Raw genomic sequence first — 20,156 nt, 5'->3', positions numbered from 1 at the left:
TTTTTTTTTGCGGTACGCGGGCCTCTCACTGTTGCGGCCTCTCCCGTTGCGGAGCACAGGCTTCGGACGCGCCGGCTCAGCGGCCATGGCTCACGGGCCCAGCCGCTCCGAGGCATGTGGGATCTTCCCGGACTGGGGCACGAACCCGTGTCCCCTGCATCGGCAGGCGGACTCTCAACCCCTGCGCCACCAGGGAAGCCCCTATCTGACAGTTTTTGTCTCTCAAATAAGCTATCGGACTGGAGCTAGAATACATTAAGTTAGATCATGTCTCTAAGATTCCAGAGGAAGGTGTTAAAACTCAATTCATTGCCGTACCCATGCAGGTAAAGTTTTGTATCAAAACCAGATATTTTAATTTTATATTTAAATTTTAACTTATTTGAATGGGTACTGTTATAAGTAAAAAAAAAAACTATGGCATTGAATATCTTGGAGGAGGAGCTGATTAGCCTTTTAGTTTTTTTATTTTTCTTTCTTTTAAATTTATTTATTATTTTAGCTGGCCTTCATTGCTGCGTGCAGGCTTTCTCTAGTTGCGGTGAGCAGGGGCTACTCTGCATCGCGGTGCACAGGCTTCTCATCACCGTGGCTTCTCTTGTTGCGGAGCACGGGCTCCAGGCGCGCAAGCTTCAGTAGTTGTGGCACGCGGACTCAGTAGTTGTGGCTCACGGGCTCTAGAGCGCAAGCTCAGTAGTTGTGGTGCACGGGCTCAGTTGCTCCGCGGCATGTGGGATCTTCCCGGACCAGGCATCGAACCCGTGTCCCTGTCTTGGCAAGTGGATTCTTAACCACTGTGCCACCAGGGAAGTCCCTGATTAGCCTTTTAAATGGTAGTTATTGATTATTTTGGAAATCATAATTTTATAATGGGTGCATTTTTTTCTTCAGTTTTAGTAAGAGAAAAGAAAATATATATGAGGTAAAGGCATAGAATTAATGAGATAATGGTTAGCTATGTGGTTTTGAAAACACAAAATATAAAGAACTGTCTACAACCTGCTGCTATCTCTGTGGATTAATGTTTTTAAGTTGGTAATGGTTATTTTACTCCCCCCCATAAGAATGAATAGTAATAAATACTGTCTTTTCAAAACAGTGGTCTCCTGCACATTCTTGGCCAACTCTAACCCCTCTCTTCAGTGGCACCCGTGTGTGTGTGTGTGTGTGTGTTCGTGTGTGTCTGTGTATGTACTATCAATAAAGATGTACTATGTACTTCACTGCCTCAGCTGTAGAGGGCGAGGGAGCAACATGCAACATAATCTATGCAAGGGAGTCCAGAGCCAGGAAGAAATACAAAGCTGACATTAGTAATTAATTAATTAACTGAGAAGCCTTCCTGTTAAGAGACAGGACATCAGTGGGCCCTGAAGAATGCCTCTCACTTAGCTGAGCAGGAGAGACTGTTGGCAGGGAGAAAGGGGTGTGTAAAGCACAGAGCTGGACACAGAACAGTATCCTGGGTGCAGAGGTGAGCAGAGTAAGTTGTAGGTTGCAACCTATTAACTGTTTCCTGATTGATTTTTTTCTGGTATTTCAGTTTCCTAACTCTAGATAATAACCTTATTTATTTCTTGACTTGCCAGCTTTAAATAAAAGATACTGATTCTTGGATACAAAAAAACGTTTATGCTTATTTATACCATATCCTTGCTGTTCCCTTCCATATTTCTTTTTTTAATAAATTCATTTACTTATTTATTTTATTTTTGGCTGCGTTGGGCCTTTGTTGCTGTGCGCAGGCTTTCTCTGGTTGCGGCGAGCGGGAGCTACTCTTCGTTGTGGTGCTCGGGCTTCTCATTGTGGTGGCTTCTCTTGTTGCGGAGCACGGGCTCTAGGCGCGTGGGCTCAGTAGTTGTGGCTCGCGGGGTCTAGAGTGCAGGCTCAGTAGTTGTAGCGCACGAGCTTAGTTGCTCTGCGGCATGTGGGATTTTCCCAGACCAGGGCTCGAACCCATGTCCCCTGCATTGGCAGGCAGATTCTTAACCACTGAGCCACCAGGGAAGCCTATTCCCCTCCATATTTATGTTACCTTTTTTACAGAGTTCTTCTCTATTGGTTATATTTGTCACTGTAAATATTAATAATATTTATATTGTTGGTGGTTTATATATATGTTCCCCAAGATACGTGCAATTTAACTTTCAATCTTAAATAAACTTATGTTTTTGAACAGAAGGAGAAAGCATTTTGAAAATGTACATTTAAATGCTGGGATAACAGAAAAAGAATTTATACGACTTTTGAAATGAGAAATAACACCTTTCTCTTTTTCAGGTTGAGCAAGTGAAATTGCTTGACCGATTCAGTACGAGCAACAAGTCGTTAACAGGAACCCTGTATCTCACGGCTACACATCTGCTGTTTATAGACTCTCATCAGAAAGAAACCTGGGTAAGGAAGACCTCTGCTGTGCTGTTTACTGTAATTATATTATTGGACATGGTCTAGCTCATGTTTTATTTTGAATATGCACAAAAAATTGTAATTGTTGGTTATCTGTCTCAACCAAAAAATTTTCAAAGTCACGTGTTCACACCTACCCTCCTATTTTAATATGACAATGATGTCATGTGGAGTGGCATTCTTTCTCGGTGATGAATTTTAAGCAAAGGCCAGAAATAACACTAGAAGTTCCTGGGTGAAGAGGTAGGAGCACCGCAGTGCTGTGTAAAGGAGCTTGGTGCATTGGAAGAGCCAAAGGAAGGCTGTTGTCACCAGAACGTAGGGATGTGGCAAGGGACCTGAAATGAGGCTAGGGAGGCGGGAAATAACATGACTAGATGGCTTTTTTATTGTTTATTTATTTACTTTTATTTTTATTTTATTTTCTTTAACATCTTTATTGGAGTATAATCGCTTTACAATGGTGTGTTAGTTTCTGCTGTATAACAAAGTGAATCAGCTATATGTATACATATATCCCCATATCTTCCCCCTCTTGCGTCTCCCTCCCACCCTCCCTATCCCACCCCTAGGTGGATTTTTTTAAATTGCTTTTTATTTTATTTTATTTTTATAAATAAAATTTTTAAAAAGCAATTAAAAGAGAGCCATCTAGTCATGTTATTTCCCACTTCCCTAGCCTCAAGTATTATTGACTTACAATGTTGTATTAATTTCTGCTGTACAGCAAAGTGACTCAGTTACACACATATATATTCTTTTTCGTATTCTTTTCCATTATGGTTTAGCCCAGGATATTGAATATAGTTCCCTGTGCTGTACAGTCGGACCTTGTTGTTTATCCGTCCTGTGTATAACAGTTTGCATCTGCTGACCCCAAACTCCCACTCCTTCCCTCCCCTTCCCCCTCCCCCTTGGCAACCACAGGTCTGTTCTCTATGTCTGTGAGTCTGTTTCTGATTTGTAGATATGTTGATTTGTATCACATTTTAGATTCTACATATAAGTGATATGTGATATATTTGTCTTTCTCTTTGTGACTTACTTTGCTTAGTATGATAATCTCTAGATCCGTCCATGTTGCTGCAGATGACATTACTTCATTCTTTTTATGGCTGGGTAATATTCCATTGTATATATGTACCACATCTTCTTTGTCCATTTATCTGTCAATGGGCATTTAGGTTGCTTCCATGACCTGGCTGTTGTAAATAGTGCTGCGGTGAACATTGGGGTGCGTGTTACCTTTTTGAATTAGAGGTTTCATCTTTTCTGGGTATATGCCTAGGAGTGGGATTGCTGGATCGTATGATAACTATTTAATTGTTTTTTAATGGTCACTCCTCTGCCTTGTAGAAAATGGCTTAGAGAGGGTCAAGAGTAGGTGTGGAGAGAGCATTCAGGAGGCTCTTTACAGTAATTCAGGTGGGAAACAGTGGGGACATTGCAACTAGGGCCGTGACAGTGGAGATGGAGAGAAGGAGATGGTGCCGAGGTATTTAGGAGATGCCGTTCTCGGGGTCTGATGGTGTGTGGAACACGTGCAGCGATGGGGAGGTATCAGGGTGTGTTTCTGGCTTGGGCATGTGGTCATTTAAAAGTTTAAGTTTGAGTGTGCAGTGTATGACCTTTGAGGCTTTATTTGAAGAGGGCGTTTCTAACATTTATGCACTCTGGGAAGCGAGTAAGATACTTAGTGCTTGTTTATCATGATGGTCAAACGTTTTCTCATGCTGTAGATACTGCACCACCATATTGCCTTGGTGGAGAAACTAGCCCTCACGACTTCTGGATGCCCTCTTGTGATCCAGTGCAAGAACTTCCGGATTGTGCATTTCATTGTTCCCAGAGAAAGAGACTGCCACGATATTTACAACTCTTTGCTACAGCTGTCAAAACAAGGTACTGTTCTTAAGGACCAAAGCTTACTTGCTCAAATGAGATGGATTATCTAAGATACTTTAAAAATATCTCATTACTGTTGTTTTGTACTTTAAGTACTCTTAAGTCAAGGTCTTGTGCACTGTGTTCCAAAAAGTTTGGCCTAGAGATAATGAGAAACTTCTGATCTGAATTGTAAGAAGAAGGTTTAATAATAAAGAAAGAAAGGATAATAAGAAGGAAAGTGCTAAACGTTGTAGTAGTACAGACTTGAAAAACCGTAGATTTATGTGGACGTCTTTAAAGTTGATAACCAGTAACACAGCTTTTTTTTTTTTTTTTTAAGTGGTATCCCACACCTGAGAGCAATGACTTGGAAATTGATTCCTGAAGGAGAAGTTAAGGATGGTCAGGCTCCTCTGGTAGCAGTGGGACTAGTACATTTAGTCTGAGGGAGTGGAGCCTGAGGGGCTGAGCAAAGGGAAGAGAGGGTGACCCCTGCTTTAGCAGAGGCGGCAGTGAGGGCGACACGGCCCTAGAGAGGAATCGCATCCCTGCTTGCGCCCCTGAGGTCTTACGCCCCTGAGATCTTACGCCCCTGAGATCTTACGCCCCTGAGGTCTTACGCCCCTGAGGTCTTACGCCCCTGAGGTCTTACGCCCTGAGATCTTACGCCCCTGAGATCTTACGCCCTGAGATCTTACGCCCCTGAGGTCTTACGCCCCGACGCCGACGTGCTGGACTCCACAGCTGTCTCTGGAGGCAAAGCGCACCAGTTCCTGAATGTTCCTTTGCGCTGAACACCTGGGTCGCAGTGGTCTGGGAGCAGGTGCACGCTCACTCTGCTCCCGTAACCCTGGAAGCCTGTGCTGTTGGTCCCACTGTCCCCAGGGCAGCCCTTACAGCGGGGATGGTTCTGTGACTTTGGAGCTTGGCCTCGTTCAGAAGCGGGTGCTCTCTGGAGCTCTGAGCAGCCTTTGACGATTTTGGCCCACACTGTCCTGTTGGGGTGTATATGCAATCTCAGGTTCTGTATGGCACCTCTAGCTTTCCATTAAAGCAGTGGGCTTCCATTTTGCATCTCATTTGGGAAAAGTGGTGGGTGGGAAGGGTCTACTTGTATCTTTAAAATTTTACTTTTAAGAAAAGGAAATATTGCAGTAGAGTATTTAATGTATGAGTCTGTACTGTTTACTAGCTTTTGCTGATGGTGTAAATTGAATCTCAGATCAGTATGTGTGCCTTTAGGTATAATCATCTGCATCAAAGAACTGAGAAAATATTAAGTTCAAGTATGTTCAGGTATTAGCTATCTATTTGAAGATTTTTTTTAAATGGAGGGATAAAACTGAAAAATTTCTTTCATTTGTAGTGTATTAAGTCCTATAAATTGCATTTTGACATTCGTGTGTTTTGTATACCATAGCAAAATATGAAGATCTCTATGCATTCTCTTATAATCCCAAACAAAATGATTCAGAAAGGCTGCGAGGTTGGCAGCTCGTCGACCTCGCTGAAGAGTATAAGAGGATGGGCTTGCCGAATTCCAACTGGCAGCTGTCCGATGCCAACCGCGACTACAAGGTAAGGGGCTCAGAAAACGTTGTCACCTGTTGGAGGGGCTCAGAAAACATACTAGAGCGGGGAGGGTCAGAGACCGTCATGGCAGTGACTTGTCTATGTACTGCCAAGCACTGTTCTTGCATTTAATAAGTTTTAGTGGTTTTTAAAGGTGATTTTTAACCTCTTGGTTTTTGAACTATGAGTAGAATGGTTATGTTCTATTTGATTTTTTACAGATTTGTGAAACTTATCCCAGAGAACTTTATGTTCCCCGAATAGCAAGCAAACCGATCATTGTTGGTAGTTCCAAGTTCCGGAGCAAGGGAAGGTTCCCAGTTCTCTCCTACTATCATCAGAGTAAGGAGGTAGGAAGCTGTCTTTTGATTTTACAAATGGAGTGTAACCCCTCTTCAGATTGTGTCCAAAAGAACACTCATTTTTACATTTAGAGGTCATTGTTACAGTGTTGCCGATAGAGAAAGGCTAGCTTTTCCCTTGATTACATTTTTGAAATTTTAAAACAAAATTATCTGAAACACAAACTTTCATACTTGTGATCTTCCTCCCCTCCCTCTCATCCTTTCCTTCCTTCCTTCTAGTAGTGACGTGAAAATAACAGGATTTGTGGACAGATAGATTCTTCTTCCTTTCCCGTGGTTCTCTTTTGATCCTGCTTGTTTTGGGGGAAACCAGATAGTTTTGAAAAGCCAACTATTGAGAAAAGGGAGAGAGCCAAGGGTGTTTCAGGCTCGCATTTTAATAGTCAGCTCTTCAGATCAGAAGGATCTTTGCTGTATGAAGAGGTGGAGGAGGCTTTTCACTGAGATTCTGTAATTGGGCTTGCCTGTCCGGGTACAGTTTACCTTTGTGGTCTCCACAGAAGGCCAGGAGGTACTGCATATTTAATGCCTTATACGCATGGGATCCTCATATAACTTTATAAGGTAGTCTCTGGGTATTCCCTGTACCTTTCAAATGGGGAAGCTGTGGTTCAGAGAGGGTGAATCATTTTCCTGTCCTCACAGCTGGTAACTTGAGGGATGGATGCCAGTTCTGACTCCCAGTCTTTTGTGGCCTGATTTTTTTCCTTGAGAGGGTTTTAGAATTTTCTTTTCCCCCAGTGTCCTGAAATTTCACAGTGATTTCAGGCCTTGGCATGTTGTTTTAAATTCTACGTGGAAACTCAGGACTCAGTTTTGGGAAATTGCCCCTCTATTTCTTTGGTTGCTTCCTCTCTTGTGTTAATTTTCTTTGTACTTTTGTGTGTGTTTGTGGACAAGTGGGCTTCCTAGCATAAACTTGCTATGCTAGGAAGTTAATACCCTCTAAATTTTCTCCTCTTTATCTCATTCTAGAAGATTCCCTCAACCATTACCCTCTAAATTCTCTCCTCTTTATCTCATTCTAAAAGATTCCCTCAACCATATCTCCAGTCCATCTCCCGGCTCCTTTATTTTTGCTATAGCATTTTTTGTTGTTTTTTTGTTTTTGTTTTGCTTTCTGTTTTTGTTTTTGTTTTGGTTTTTTGGCTGTGCTGTGAGGCATGCGGGATCTTAGTTCCCTGACTTTTAAATAGATGGCACATTTAATTTTAACTGTGGGTTTTTTCCTTTAAGCATGTCTTTGAGGCATGTTTTAGACATCTGTGGATAATCTATTTCTTCTCTTTTTAAAACTAGGCTGCCATTTGTCGATGTAGTCAACCGCTTTCAGGATTCAGTGCCCGGTGCCTGGAGGACGAACACTTGCTTCAGGCCATCAGCAAAGCCAACCCAGCCAACCGCTACATGTATGTCATGGACACCAGGCCCAGAGTATGTGTCTTAAGTCTAGAATGGTCTGCCAGTTCACTTGTCTCTGCTAATTCAGTTAGAGGGAACTGATCACTTCGTCCATATTTAGCATATCTGAATCCTAGTTGTAAGTTAACCGAGGCTAATGATACTAAGGAAATCAATCTTTTAAAGGATACCAACTTAGGAGAACAATTTCCCAATAACCCAGGTGGTGATTTCTTATGTCTTCTGATATATATACAAATTTAGGAAACCTGAATTTTCTATTGGGAGCTCTAGATGATACATAAGCCTTATGTTATTGTGAAGAAATACTGAATAGTATGTGTTGTGAAAAATAGAAATTCTTATTACTTTTTCTGGTGGAATTTTTAATTGGCAAAACGCTGTTAAAATAATGGACTGTAATTTGGAATATTCAAGAAAATAAGGAAAATAGATAGTGAGCTAACTTAGGAAATATTGAACTAGGGAATTATAAATAGCGAACAGTAAATAGTTGTTCTGTTAGGTATCTATAATGTCAGGGTAAAGTTTTATCATTGGAACAAATGTTAGAATCCCTTTTTCTTTTTGTAAACATAGTTAAACAACCAATTTATGTAAGATACTGAAACTAAAGTAATTAAAATCCTCAATGGTAATAGCTAACATTACTTTTAATTTTTATTATAGCATCGCATGCAGAGCTGGTGGGCTACACAAAAGGACATTGGCAGAATTATAGTGAGAATTTCTTCAAAAATCTGGAATGTTGAGAAAATAAGAGAAAGCAATGGGAAAAAGCGAGTGAGCGATACAGAACACAATTTTAGGCAGCTTTGTTGAAAGGAATGGTAGTTGTTTTTAGAAGTAATTCTCATCATTATGCAATTTCACAAAAGATAATGGAGAAAACAGAAGATAAGATTAATCTGCATAAATTAAGAAGTATTAAAAATTAGACATTGATAATTTGATATTCTTTTGTTTTAAAAAAAGACTTTCTTAGAATTCAAGGGTGTTGGTGATACCTCTTGTAAGAAAAATTTTAGTTTACTTGTATAATCTGGGTGGGTTAATTGCTTAGAACTATTTTTAGGTAATACTAGCTATAAAAAGGTGATTGTAATGTAAGACTTTCTGAACATGAGGTCTGAGGGTGATTTGTTTCTCAGGCCCTCATATCTCTTACTTAAATAATTGACTCCTACACAGAAAATAGATCTTTCTTTGATTGGTTCGTTTTACTAGTTAAACTGAAGTGGTAATAATGTGGAAGCATTTAAACACCTAACTTTTGCCTTAGCCATCACAGGTGCTGAATGGCCCGTGGGTCAGTAGACACAATTTAACTATTCTTCTTACCAACTTGGGCCCAAATCCACTGCGTGAAAAGCAACTTTTTCTTCCAACTTAGGTTCTGTTTCATCCAAGTTCAAAAGACTATTTAGCAAATTATCATGACGTACCATATGAAATCCTAGTCTGAAAGAATTAAACATGCCAAATCTTAACCTCTGATAGCATTTGATCTAATAGACCAAAGACCGTGGGCCTATAGGCAGTCTTCTCTCCCTAGAAACTGGGCTATTTTTGACCAAATTCTTGGAGATGTATCAGGCTAGCTCATCATATGCTGTGTCGTATAGGGTGTGGGCTTCCAGTAACCTTGAATATGGAGGACCTGGAACAATCTGATGCATGTTTCAGATGTGATTTTTCAGGGTCCCTGTGGCTTTCTGAATGATTAAGTGCTCTAGTCTTGTTCTGAAGTGAATCTTGTAAGTTCATTCTGTAAAAACTCCCCAGCTCTGCTCAACACTGAATCATATAGGGTTTGGACAGGAGACATTTCTTTCATTTTTTAAATTTTAAAATATTACAAACATACGGAAAACTGACTAAATACATACGTGAATTAGTTTCATGAATTATATGTGGGGAACTTCTTATCTGATTCTTATATAGCAATCATTTTGTTATTTTATAGGATCCTTCTGTACTATGAATAACATATGACACTTTTCACTTATTAAAAAATGGTAGTATATTCAGTTTTGATGAGTTCCTTTAAACTCTGCTAGCTAAATTGTGGTTTATTTAGTGTTTTCATGATATTTTGGTAAACTAAAAGATAAAAGCAATTTGTCTCTAAATTTCTAAAATTTAAAATTTTAGCTGAATGCAATGGCCAACAGAGCAGCTGGAAAAGGTTATGAAAATGAAGACAACTATTCTAATATTAGATTTCAGTTTGTTGGAATTGAAAATATTCATGTCATGCGGTCCAGCCTTCAGAAATTATTGGAAGGTACGATTGTTGCTTACCTTCTAGGCAGCTTTGTCCCACAGAAATGTAATGCTAGTCACATTATAAAATTTAAAATTATATAATTAAAAATTGTCTAGTAGTCCCATTCAGAAGAGTAAAAAACAGTTGAAATTAATTTTAATAATATACTTAACCTAATGTATTAAAAACACGCTAACATGTAATCAGTATAAAAAATTAGTAATGATATATTTTGCTTCTTTTCCTTTAAATCCTAGAAATTGGCTAGTGTGTCTCTTATACTTATATCTTACTGTGGACTACCCACATTTCAAGTGTTTAATAGCTGTATTTCAGTAGCGGCTACTATATTTATTAGACAGTATAATTCTACTGGTTTTACAAAAAATTGCTATTGTTAGATATTCTTGATTAGTCAGTACAGTGAAGATTAATTTGTGACAGTGTTCCATTTAAATATTAAGCTATCTTTCCAGTCTTGGTGTGGAATTTAAAAAACTGAAATCTCAGACTTTTTTTTTTTTTTTTTGCGGTACGCGGGCCTCTCACTGTTGTGGCCTCTCCCGTTGCGGAGCACAGGCTGCGGACGCCCAGGCTCAGTGGCCATGGCTCACGGGCCCAGCCGCTCCGCGGCATGTGGGATCTTCCCAGACCGGGGCACGAACCCGTGTCCCCTGCATCGGCAGGCGGACTCTCAACCACTGCGCCACCAGGGAAGCCCCTCAGACTATTTTTAATTACACATTTGTGTTGAAAGTTTTTTTAAAAAGGGTATTGGAGCAATTTTTTTTTTTTTAAGCACGAGGAGTGACAGAGAAATGTACCTAAAACTCCATTATTGAGCTTTTAATAGCACGTGTTCATGTATAGAGTCTTGCCTGTTTATTTTGTCCTCTTGTCTTCTTCCCCACCTCGCTCCCCTCGGGGTCTCTTGAATAGAAGTGGGCACTCAAGCTCCTTTCTAACTGAAATGTCTTTCCCCTTGCAGTCAACGGTACCAAAGGGCTTTCCGTCAGTGATTTCTACTCGGGTCTGGAGAACGCAGGATGGCTGCGCCATATCAAAGCCGTTATGGATGCTGCAATCTTCTTAGCCAAAGTAACCCTTCTTCACTCATGTTTGATCTGGGCTTTCACTGGTCGGGAAGGAATGGATTTATTCTGTCGGGTGCTGGTATCCTTTCCTGCCAGATAACTTTTATTATGTTTTACCTCTTTAATGAGGTTCACTTTAATTTTAACTTTGAAAATATCATGTAGCACTTAATGTAGGAACTTCAAAAGAAATTCCCCGACACATTGAAACAGCATGTTTGTCTGTGCTTTTTGTTCGTTCGCTTTGTGTTTTGTCTGGTTCCTTGGAGATTATGCTATGACAACGTAATCATTGCAATCCTAGCTCTTCTTTATAACGCAATACCTGCTACTTTGGTTTTTGAGTAAATAGCACTTACTGATTTACCTAAAATGGATTTTGCTAGAATCGAAGTGTGTGGTCTTTCTTTTCAGGCGATAATGGTTGAAAACGCAAGTGTGTTGGTACATTGCTCTGATGGCTGGGACCGGACTTCCCAGGTCTGTTCCCTGGGCTCTCTCTTGTTGGATCCCTACTACAGGACAATCAGAGGATTCATGGTAAGGGCTTGTTTGGCCAGACCACTGGTCTCAAATAGGAGTGATATTGTCCCCCCCAGGAGTCATCTTGATTGTTACAGCTAAAGGAAAGGGTGTACCTGGGATCCAGCTGGTGGAGGCCAGCTGCTAATAACCTATAACTCACAGGACGGTCCCTACAACAGAGGATTACCTGGCCCCAAATGTCAGTACTGCTGAGGTTGAGCAACTCTGAGTTAGATGAATTTCCACTTGTGCCATCTCTTTGACAAAAAGTTTTAGATTAAAAGGTTTTTCCCCCCGTAAAATGTTGCAATAGAAATATTCAGTATTTCTCCCTCATTTTTAACCTAACAAATGTAAATAATGTAGTAAGACAGGACATAGATAAGAGTACTTATAAATTATATTCTAGAGGAAACTTTCTATTTAAAACACCTTCACTTGTTAATTGTAACTACACTTTAGGGAGCATGTTTTAAATCTGAAGATGAAATTTCTAGTTGAGCAGATTTCCTGCTTTGTGGCGCTAAAGCCCCGGCTCCTAGGTTTTGTGTGCTTTTTTTTTTTTTTTTTTTTGCTGTACGCGGGCCTCTCACTGTTGTGGCCTCTCCCGTTGCGGAGCACAGGCTCCGGACGCGCAGGCTCAGCGGCCATGGCTCACGGGCCCAGCCGCTCCGCGGCATATGGGATCCTCCCGGACCGGGGCACGAACCCGTATCCCCTGCATCGGTAGGCGGACTCTCAACCACTGCGCCACCAGGGAGGCCCTTGTGTGCTTTTTAATGCATGAGCATGATCAGATTAACTCCTGTTTTCACAATTTATGTTTTAACTCAGGGCAGGTGAAATAAATGAAGAGCTGGTAGGCAGTTTTTATTAGTTTAGAATTATGAAACACAGTGCTGTCTTAAAGCAGGGGAAGGTTTAACACAGCCAGACCCCTTTCAGAACCATTGTTTTCGTGGTGCCAGCATGTTGCATCTGGGACAGGTCAAATGCAAGGGCTTCTAATAAAGTAAGGTTCCGCTTCCCTTGAGCGTGTGAGATAGGGGTGTTTCCTTGGCGATGTTTGGCTTTCACTGTCCGCCGGGCGTCCAGATGAAAGCGTGCAGTAAGTGACCGGCGACCGTGTGGGAGCCTCGCAGCCTAGAGGAACGGTGAGGACTAAAATGTGGCTCCTGCAGGCAACTGCAGCCGGCGGGTGATGGGTAGGGTGCAGGCTGTGTGAGGGGTGAGGCTGGCACAGAAGAACGGGGTGGGCTAGGGCCCGAGGAGGAGAAGTCTGGCAGGCAACTGGACATCCCCCTGCTGGGGGGTGAGAGCCAGCAACAGGCTTCAAACGTGGGAAATGGGAACATGCTCAGAGCTCATCTTTTTAAAAAGATGGTGTCTGGAAGGCAGAGGGGTGGGAATGGAGGCTAGGAGACCCGCATAGAAGCCGTTAGGATGACTTAGGAGAGAAAAGAGGGCCAGAACTAAGGCAGTGCCCCGCGGATGGAGGAGTGGGCGACAGGCCCCTCCAGGGAGGGCGAGACAGCGGAGTAAGAGTTGTTCACCGACTGGGTGTGGGTGGAGGAGAAGAAGTCTCTTCTCGGATTGCTTCCAGGCTCTGCGCGCAGTTGCCAGGATGGACCGTGCTGAGAGAAGCGGCGGAGTGAGTTGAGTGAGAACGGTGTTGAGTTACGTTTCAGACGTGGGTGTGTGGCAGGATGGCACAGGGCCCACGGTAGAAGCCGAGGCTGCACCCCAGACCACGTGCCCGAGGTTGCCGGGTGTGGACGTGGGGAAGCTGGGGTTTGAGCCCGTGCACTGTGACTCCAGAATCTGCGTCTTTACCCACACGTGCCATGACCTTCTGGAGAGATTCAAGACAAAGTCAGAGGAGCTAAAAGTGGCAATTTTGACATTGGAAAGAATGTACTTGGTGATTATATAACGAAATTAGAAAGTATAGTAAATACTAAGAAGATAATGTTTTTTAGATTAGACCAAAAATAATTAGAAACCTATTATTTCAGTAGAGTTGTAACAGGAAAGAGTGCACTCAGGAGGTTGCATATCAACATTTGAATTTGAATATAAACTTTTCATTGGTTTCTTTACCATCCTTTTTTTTTTTAAAGTATTACAGAAGTAACGTACAAGTAAGCCAAAAGGTTTAAACATCCACCCCAGTTTGCCACCCAGTAACCACTGGTAACCTTCTGATTTTCATTTTCCTAACCTTTTTTCTGTGCATATATCATCATACATACAAAAAATGTAAATGCAATAGTGTTTTATAACATGCGCTTTTCACTTAAAATGTAATGAATGCAACTGAAGTAAATTTAAGTCACAAGACTACCGTATTTCTTTTTATGTATCATTTTCACTCCTTGTTAAGCCAGCCTCTAACCCAGGTTCTTGCTGTCTTTTGCCTGTAATTTAAAAAATTTCATTTTGTTTGCCACCATATATTAAAAGTGTAAATGCTGTTTTTAAGATAATAGGATTTAATCCATTCTAAACAAAAAAAGAATTGTGGTTACAAAATGGATTTTACTTTTTCTCATTAAGGTTTTAATAGAAAAAGATTGGATCTCCTTTGGACATAAATATTCGGAGAGGTGAGTCACAGTTACACATTTAGGTACTTTGTAAAGTTAGTAGAACTAATTTAGAGTACCTGAATGTTCCTGTTCTTCATGAACTCCCATGTCTGATGGGAGGTGAGAGTGGTGTTTTTTTGTATGAAGACCGATTTAACTCTTTTTCTGTCATTTTTTTCAAGTCTGATACTTTTGTTAATTTTCATAGCAGTTTATTACCTTCCTTTTTGTGTGCATTGTAGTAGTTAGAATGTAACAGACCCGTTAAAATTGTGGTTGAAAAACTCAAAGGTGTAAATTGTTTCAATAAAAACATGACAGTTTTTTTTTTTAATTCCAATGTAACAATGTTTTAGGATTTTGGGGGGGGATATGTATTTAAATTTAACAATACCCAAACAGTTGACCTCTTTCAGTGGCATTTTCAAAAGCTTGTACTTTCTGGGGGGTTAGGTGTGGCCATTTGGATGGTGACCCAAAGGAAGTTTCACCGGTGTTTACTCAGTTCTTGGAATGTGTGTGGCATTTGACTGAACAGTTTCCACAAGCCTTCGAATTCAATGAAGCGTTTCTTCTTCAGATCCATGAACATATTCATTCATGCCAATTTGGAAACTTTATTGGAAATTGTCAGAAGGAAAGAGAAGAACTCAAGTAAGACAGTTGATTGAGATGGGCTTTCTTCTTTCCTATTTAGCTGAGGTCTAACATAAATCATAGTTGAACTTAAACTATCTTGACAGTATGATATAGAACTGAGTCTTATTGTAAAGATTTTATTGTCTGTTTTTCTGAAGCGGAGTATACTCTGAGTACCCCTCACACTCTCGGGTTAATAGTTAAAATTTGTTTTGAAGTGTAGCATACATACAGAAAAGTATGTACAGTGTAAGTGTGAAGAATTCAGAGGTGAGGCTAGACTGTGAATAGAAGTAAAAACTAAAACTTAAATCTACATGGGAAGTGATTGCCTGCTTTATAAAAGTGAGCATTAGCATCTCTGGGAAAGATCTTCATGTTTTTCTCATCACATTAGGTTAAAGGAGAAGACTTACTCCCTGTGGCCGTTCCTTTTGGATGACCAGAAGAAGTACTTCAATCCTCTCTACAGTTCTGCATCTCAGAAGTTGGCAGTTTTGGAGCCAAATACAGTATCTTTCAATTTTAAGTAAGCTGGCATTATTGAAGTATTTATACTCAATTTTTCTCCAACACAATTTATTGAAGTATTTTTTTGTCTTTTTTTGTCATAAAGGTTTTGGAGAAACATGTACCACCAATTTGATCGAACATTGCATCCTAGACAGTCTGTGTTTAATATAATTATGAATATGAATGAGCAAAATAAGCAATTACAGAAAGATGTCAAAGACTTAGAATCTGTAAGTATTCTGAAGTATCTAATGTAATATATTTGGAATATTAAATTAGTTTATTTCCTTACTTGTACTCTTAGTGTAAATGTAGTATACATATCAATAGAAATCTTGTAAGTACTCATGGTTGCTTCAAAATCAGGTCTCCTCTGCTTTGGATAGGTCAGTTTAAATCGCTTTCTCTGAATTTTAAAATATATTGAACTATTTGCAGTATAATATAGAGAGAAATAGAGATATAATATCAGGGTATTCACCACCTAGCTTTGTGAGGTTTTAAGATTTACGGTATTTGATTCAGACCTTTCATGTTTCTGTTCTAAGGGAAGACACATTATCGATCTATTTGCAGACCCTGTGAGCCCTACTGAGTCTTCCCCACTACACTTGCTGCACTGAATCTGGTGTTAGTCATTACTGTGCATATTTTTATACTTCCTCTGTATATGTTTATATCCACAAATAATTTATAATATTGCTGCATATGATTTGAAATATTAGCTTTGTTATATATTGAAAAAATACAAAAGAAAGTAGTTATGTATAAGACGTAAAGGGCAACAAACAACACGAATGCCCAGGTACGCTTCACTCTGCTTAAGAAACCACGTTTTAAAACTATACAAAGGCTGTCACACTGTCATGCTTCACTTTGCTCTACATTGTTTTGAAATTTATCCACGTTGATACACGTAGCTTTAATTCATCTGTTTTATCAGTAACTACTGTATCGTATTCTCTTGTGTGACTGTATCACAGTCCCTCAATTCAGCTATGCTAGACCTTTCAGTTATTTGCAGTGGATTTCCATGATGAGTGAAGTTGAATGACTTTTCATGCTTTTTGGCCACTTGGCTTTTCCCTTTCTGTGAATGGCCTATTCAAACCATTTTTCTGTTAGCAGATTTGCCTTTTTCTTACTGGTTTATAAGAATTCTTTATATACCACACACTAATTCTTATTTAGTTAAATGTATCACCAATGGCTTTGTCCAGTCTTTTCTTGTCTTTTCCATTTTCTTTATGGTATGTTTCACATAGTTACTGTGGATTTTAATATAGTCAAATTGATCAGCCTTTATGTTTTATGCCTTTTTTTTTTTTTTTGTGGTACACGGGCCTCTCACTGTTGTGGCCTCTCCCGTTGCGGAGCACAGGCTCCGGACTCACAGGCACAGCGGCCATGGCTCACGGGCCCAGCCGCTCTGCAGCATGTGGGATCTTCCCGGACCGGGGCACGAACCCGTGTCCCCTGCATTGGCAGGCAGACTCTCAACCACTGCGCCACCAAGGAAGCCCTATGCCTTTTTGTATATCTTGTTTAAGAAATCCTTCTCCACCCTGAGACGTTTCTTTACCATTATATGTAACAAAAAGGATCAGTAAGTACATGTTTTAAAGAATCCTGGCCAATTGTTTTAACTCAGTGAAACTGTCCTGTCTGCCTCTCAGACAGGAGTGTTGCTGGTCACCTCTCAGATAAGGAGGTCATGACTGCCTGAGTGACCTGTAGGAGAGGCAAGCCCAAGATATAGACGGTACAAGAAGGTTGTCTGGAGATCAGTCCAAGGATCTGGAGAGTGTGGAACTCTGCCAAAGAATCCTTTTAAAATCTGTTAAAATCAAAAAAATTCTGTTGTATTCTATAGCCTGTCGTGCTCACCTACCAAACCATTGTAGGAAAACCACATAAGAAAGCTCTTCAGGCCGTCACACCTTCAACTAAATGAGTGTGTTTGTTACATTATATAGCTGTGTTTTCAGGGTGACTGTCTCACATATATATTTCTTTCATTATAAAATGTTTACTTTTTAAACTTTCTAGGAAATGTATGTGCTTTTCAAATATGAAGTCCTAGTGATCATCTTCTGTCAAATATGTTTTCCATCACAAAAGTTGTAAACAATTGGGATTCTCAACCATGTCTCACCTACACTAGATTTTAATTTTTTGAGATTTAATTTTGCATCGTACATAAAGAGAACATTTGCAAAAGCTCGATTTTTGTCTACTTTCATCTAACATATATTGAACATGTAGCGTGTACAGTTTGTAATTTTTTTCAAATTTGGATTTGTTTCTAGCAAATTAAGCAACATAAAAATAAGCAGACAGATGGAGTTCTCACCAAGGAATTGTTAAATTCAGTTCATCCTGAATCACCTGCCCTCAAAACCTCCTTGAGTCTCAAGGAGCAGACTCTGCTGCCCGTGAATGATGCTCTCCGAACTATAGAGGGCAGCAACCCCGCAGATAACCGCTACAGCGAGTACGCGGACGAGTTTTCCAAAGCGGAGCCTACTGTGGTCAGCTCAGAGTATGGCGTGGCCAGAATGACGTGTTAGACTCAGAGAGAGTTTTCTGGCTGCCTGCGGTGCGAGAAGTGGATTATTGTGAGGATGGTCTGTGTGCGTGACCCAAGGAATTTGCCTGATGATGATCTTAGAGTTTACCAGTAGGTTGATAGTTGAAGTCAGGATGCTAACTGCTCTTGTGAGAGAAGGCAGTTTAGCTGCATTTCTAGCAAGAAATGAATGACCTTCAGCTCTTTAAGAAGCACGTGGTACTGGCCAGTTTACTCCAGAGCCAGTTTGTACTGTACACTAGTGACCTGACTTGTCTATGATTTACATGTTAATTACAGCCAAATAGGAATAGCCTTCCATAAGTATAATTTGATTGCCAGAAAACAAAACTGACAAAGTGGTCCCTTACTTAACAATTGACATGGCATGTACTTTCAATTATGTAACTGTGTAACTATGAATATTTGCAAATTTTGCCTATTAGTGGTGTTTATTGTTGAAGTGCCATGAAAAATATTTCTAAGAAAGCCTTAAAGTCTCAGTTTATTCATTACATTACTCTTCAGTTTTAGAGCCTAGAGCAAGATGGTTGGTTCTGTGTTTCCCTTGGTCAGTCTGGTTGTATTTGTGAGCAGCTGCTCTGGTCCCCGCAGGAGCTGCATGCTGCAGTGCCACTGTGGAAACAAAATGGTGGTCGAAGGGCACTGCCAAGCTCAGGTTTGGCTGGTCCCACATTCATGGTCAAAATAACGAAACTGATGGTTTTGTTCTGGTTACAATTTGTTGAGTGCTACGTTTGACGACTTATTATTTACAACTTACATTGTTGATTTCTTGTATATGTGTAAGCACATTTGACTGTCTTTTATGAATGGATTACTGCATCCTGTTGATCCTTATTTTGGGGTTGGCTTTATTCCTTTGATAACTATGTAAGTTTACAAAGCTAAAGCTCTAAACTGTTCTTAGAAACAATGAATAGTACATATATGTATATTTTTAAACTGTTTTATCTCTCAATGAATTGTTCTTCCTAGAATAAACTTTCAATTTACCCAAGAATTTTGGGGTTAAAAAAAGGGAATACAGATAGTTTAGATTTTGCTTGGTTGCATGAATTTTTCTCTGTGAAACATTTTTTTCTTCTCTGTTAACATAGAGGAAAAAAAGGAAAATTAAGGATAGCCTAATACAAAGTTAATGTTTAACAAAAAAACTTAAATGCTAGGAAGAGTTTCATTTTGCCACATTATTGATAACTTTATTCTCTGTACTAGTACATATTATTAAAGCACCAAAAAAAAAAAAATAGAAAGAAAAGAAAGAAAGAAAATGACTTGCAGTTGACGGTATCACCCAGCTGGCTTTAAAATGGACAATTTAACATGGGTGGCACAAGATATGATTCAAGGGTACTAGGAAATCTGCATAGGATCCCTTATGCTTCTTTTTATTACACCTACATCTGTTATATTAATTTTGAACATAAATAACTTTTTCAAATGGAAAAAAAGGCTTTATTATATGAGCTTATCCTATTTATTTTTCCAATGCTTTTCTGTAATGCATTATGTAATAAGAAAAAGACGTCTTTTTAAACAGTGACGGAAATGCACTATAAAATAGAGTTTGTGATTTAGCCACTTCTATTTCCATATTTAAGCACTGGGACGAGAAACTTAAGCCTTGTGACCACAAAGGGAAGTTATTGTGCCTTGTTACTTGGTTCCAGTTTCTGATTGTGGTTTTAGCATCTTCCACGGCAAACTTCTTACATTCAACTCTTTGGTTTATTATCTTAATCTTCAGTTTGAGGCATATATATATGTGTGTTTATATGCTTACACATGGGCTGAGAAATCAGCTAACATCCTAAGTGACCTACAGGGTATATGTTGGCAAAAAGTGGGTTGTGTATATGTCTTATAAGATTGCATTTGTGTTCGGTGTGTTTGGGATTGTATAGCATGTACATTATTACATACATTGTTTAAAGGTCATTAAATGTTCATGTTTTACATTGAATTATTATTATTATTATTATTTGAAAAAACAAATGGGATCCAGTTGTGGTGGGGTTTTTTCTCCCTCACATAGGCAAATGGACCTGCACATGACACCAGTCATCACAGTATACGGTTTGAGCAGTTAATTTTTCAAAAGGGGATGTTGATAAATAATCACTATTATATACAGAAGTAATTACCAAAATATTTAAAAGAAGCATAGTGCGCTAAAAGGTTCAGCAGATATAGTTGATAATGTCACTACATTTTCTGTGTGATCCTGTCACTTCCTGCTGTCATATCAGTATTTTATTGTGTCCTTCTCAACTTGTTGAT

The 20,156-nt window shown here is 39.7% G+C and overlaps 1 protein-coding gene across 2 annotated transcripts in view; it reads left to right on the top strand.

The window, feature by feature from the left end:
- The window catches only part of MTMR6 (myotubularin related protein 6), a 29,170-nt gene extending 9,351 nt beyond the window's left edge, over positions 1 to 19,819 (top strand). Inside the window, exons 2-14 of one of the 2 annotated variants that reach the window (XM_060079906.1) lie at positions 2,281 to 2,397; positions 4,149 to 4,311; positions 5,717 to 5,874; positions 6,090 to 6,218; positions 7,533 to 7,667; positions 9,810 to 9,942; positions 10,913 to 11,022; positions 11,433 to 11,558; positions 14,100 to 14,149; positions 14,585 to 14,785; positions 15,168 to 15,299; positions 15,387 to 15,513; positions 17,593 to 19,819. In XM_060079906.1, the coding sequence (XP_059935889.1) occupies positions 2,281 to 2,397; positions 4,149 to 4,311; positions 5,717 to 5,874; positions 6,090 to 6,218; positions 7,533 to 7,667; positions 9,810 to 9,942; positions 10,913 to 11,022; positions 11,433 to 11,558; positions 14,100 to 14,149; positions 14,585 to 14,785; positions 15,168 to 15,299; positions 15,387 to 15,513; positions 17,593 to 17,853 (1,842 nt within the window). In that variant the 3' untranslated portion in view covers positions 17,854 to 19,819. The other variant, XM_060079907.1, reaches the window with a different exon arrangement.
- The last annotated feature ends 337 nt before the right edge of the window (positions 19,820 to 20,156 follow it).

Source organism: Mesoplodon densirostris, chromosome 17 (genome assembly GCF_025265405.1).
Source record: "Mesoplodon densirostris isolate mMesDen1 chromosome 17, mMesDen1 primary haplotype, whole genome shotgun sequence".
In the NCBI taxonomy this organism is placed as follows: domain Eukaryota; kingdom Metazoa; phylum Chordata; class Mammalia; order Artiodactyla; family Ziphiidae; genus Mesoplodon; species Mesoplodon densirostris.
Note: the sequence above shows the minus strand (reverse complement) of the source record. Positions and strands in the feature narration are given on the sequence as shown.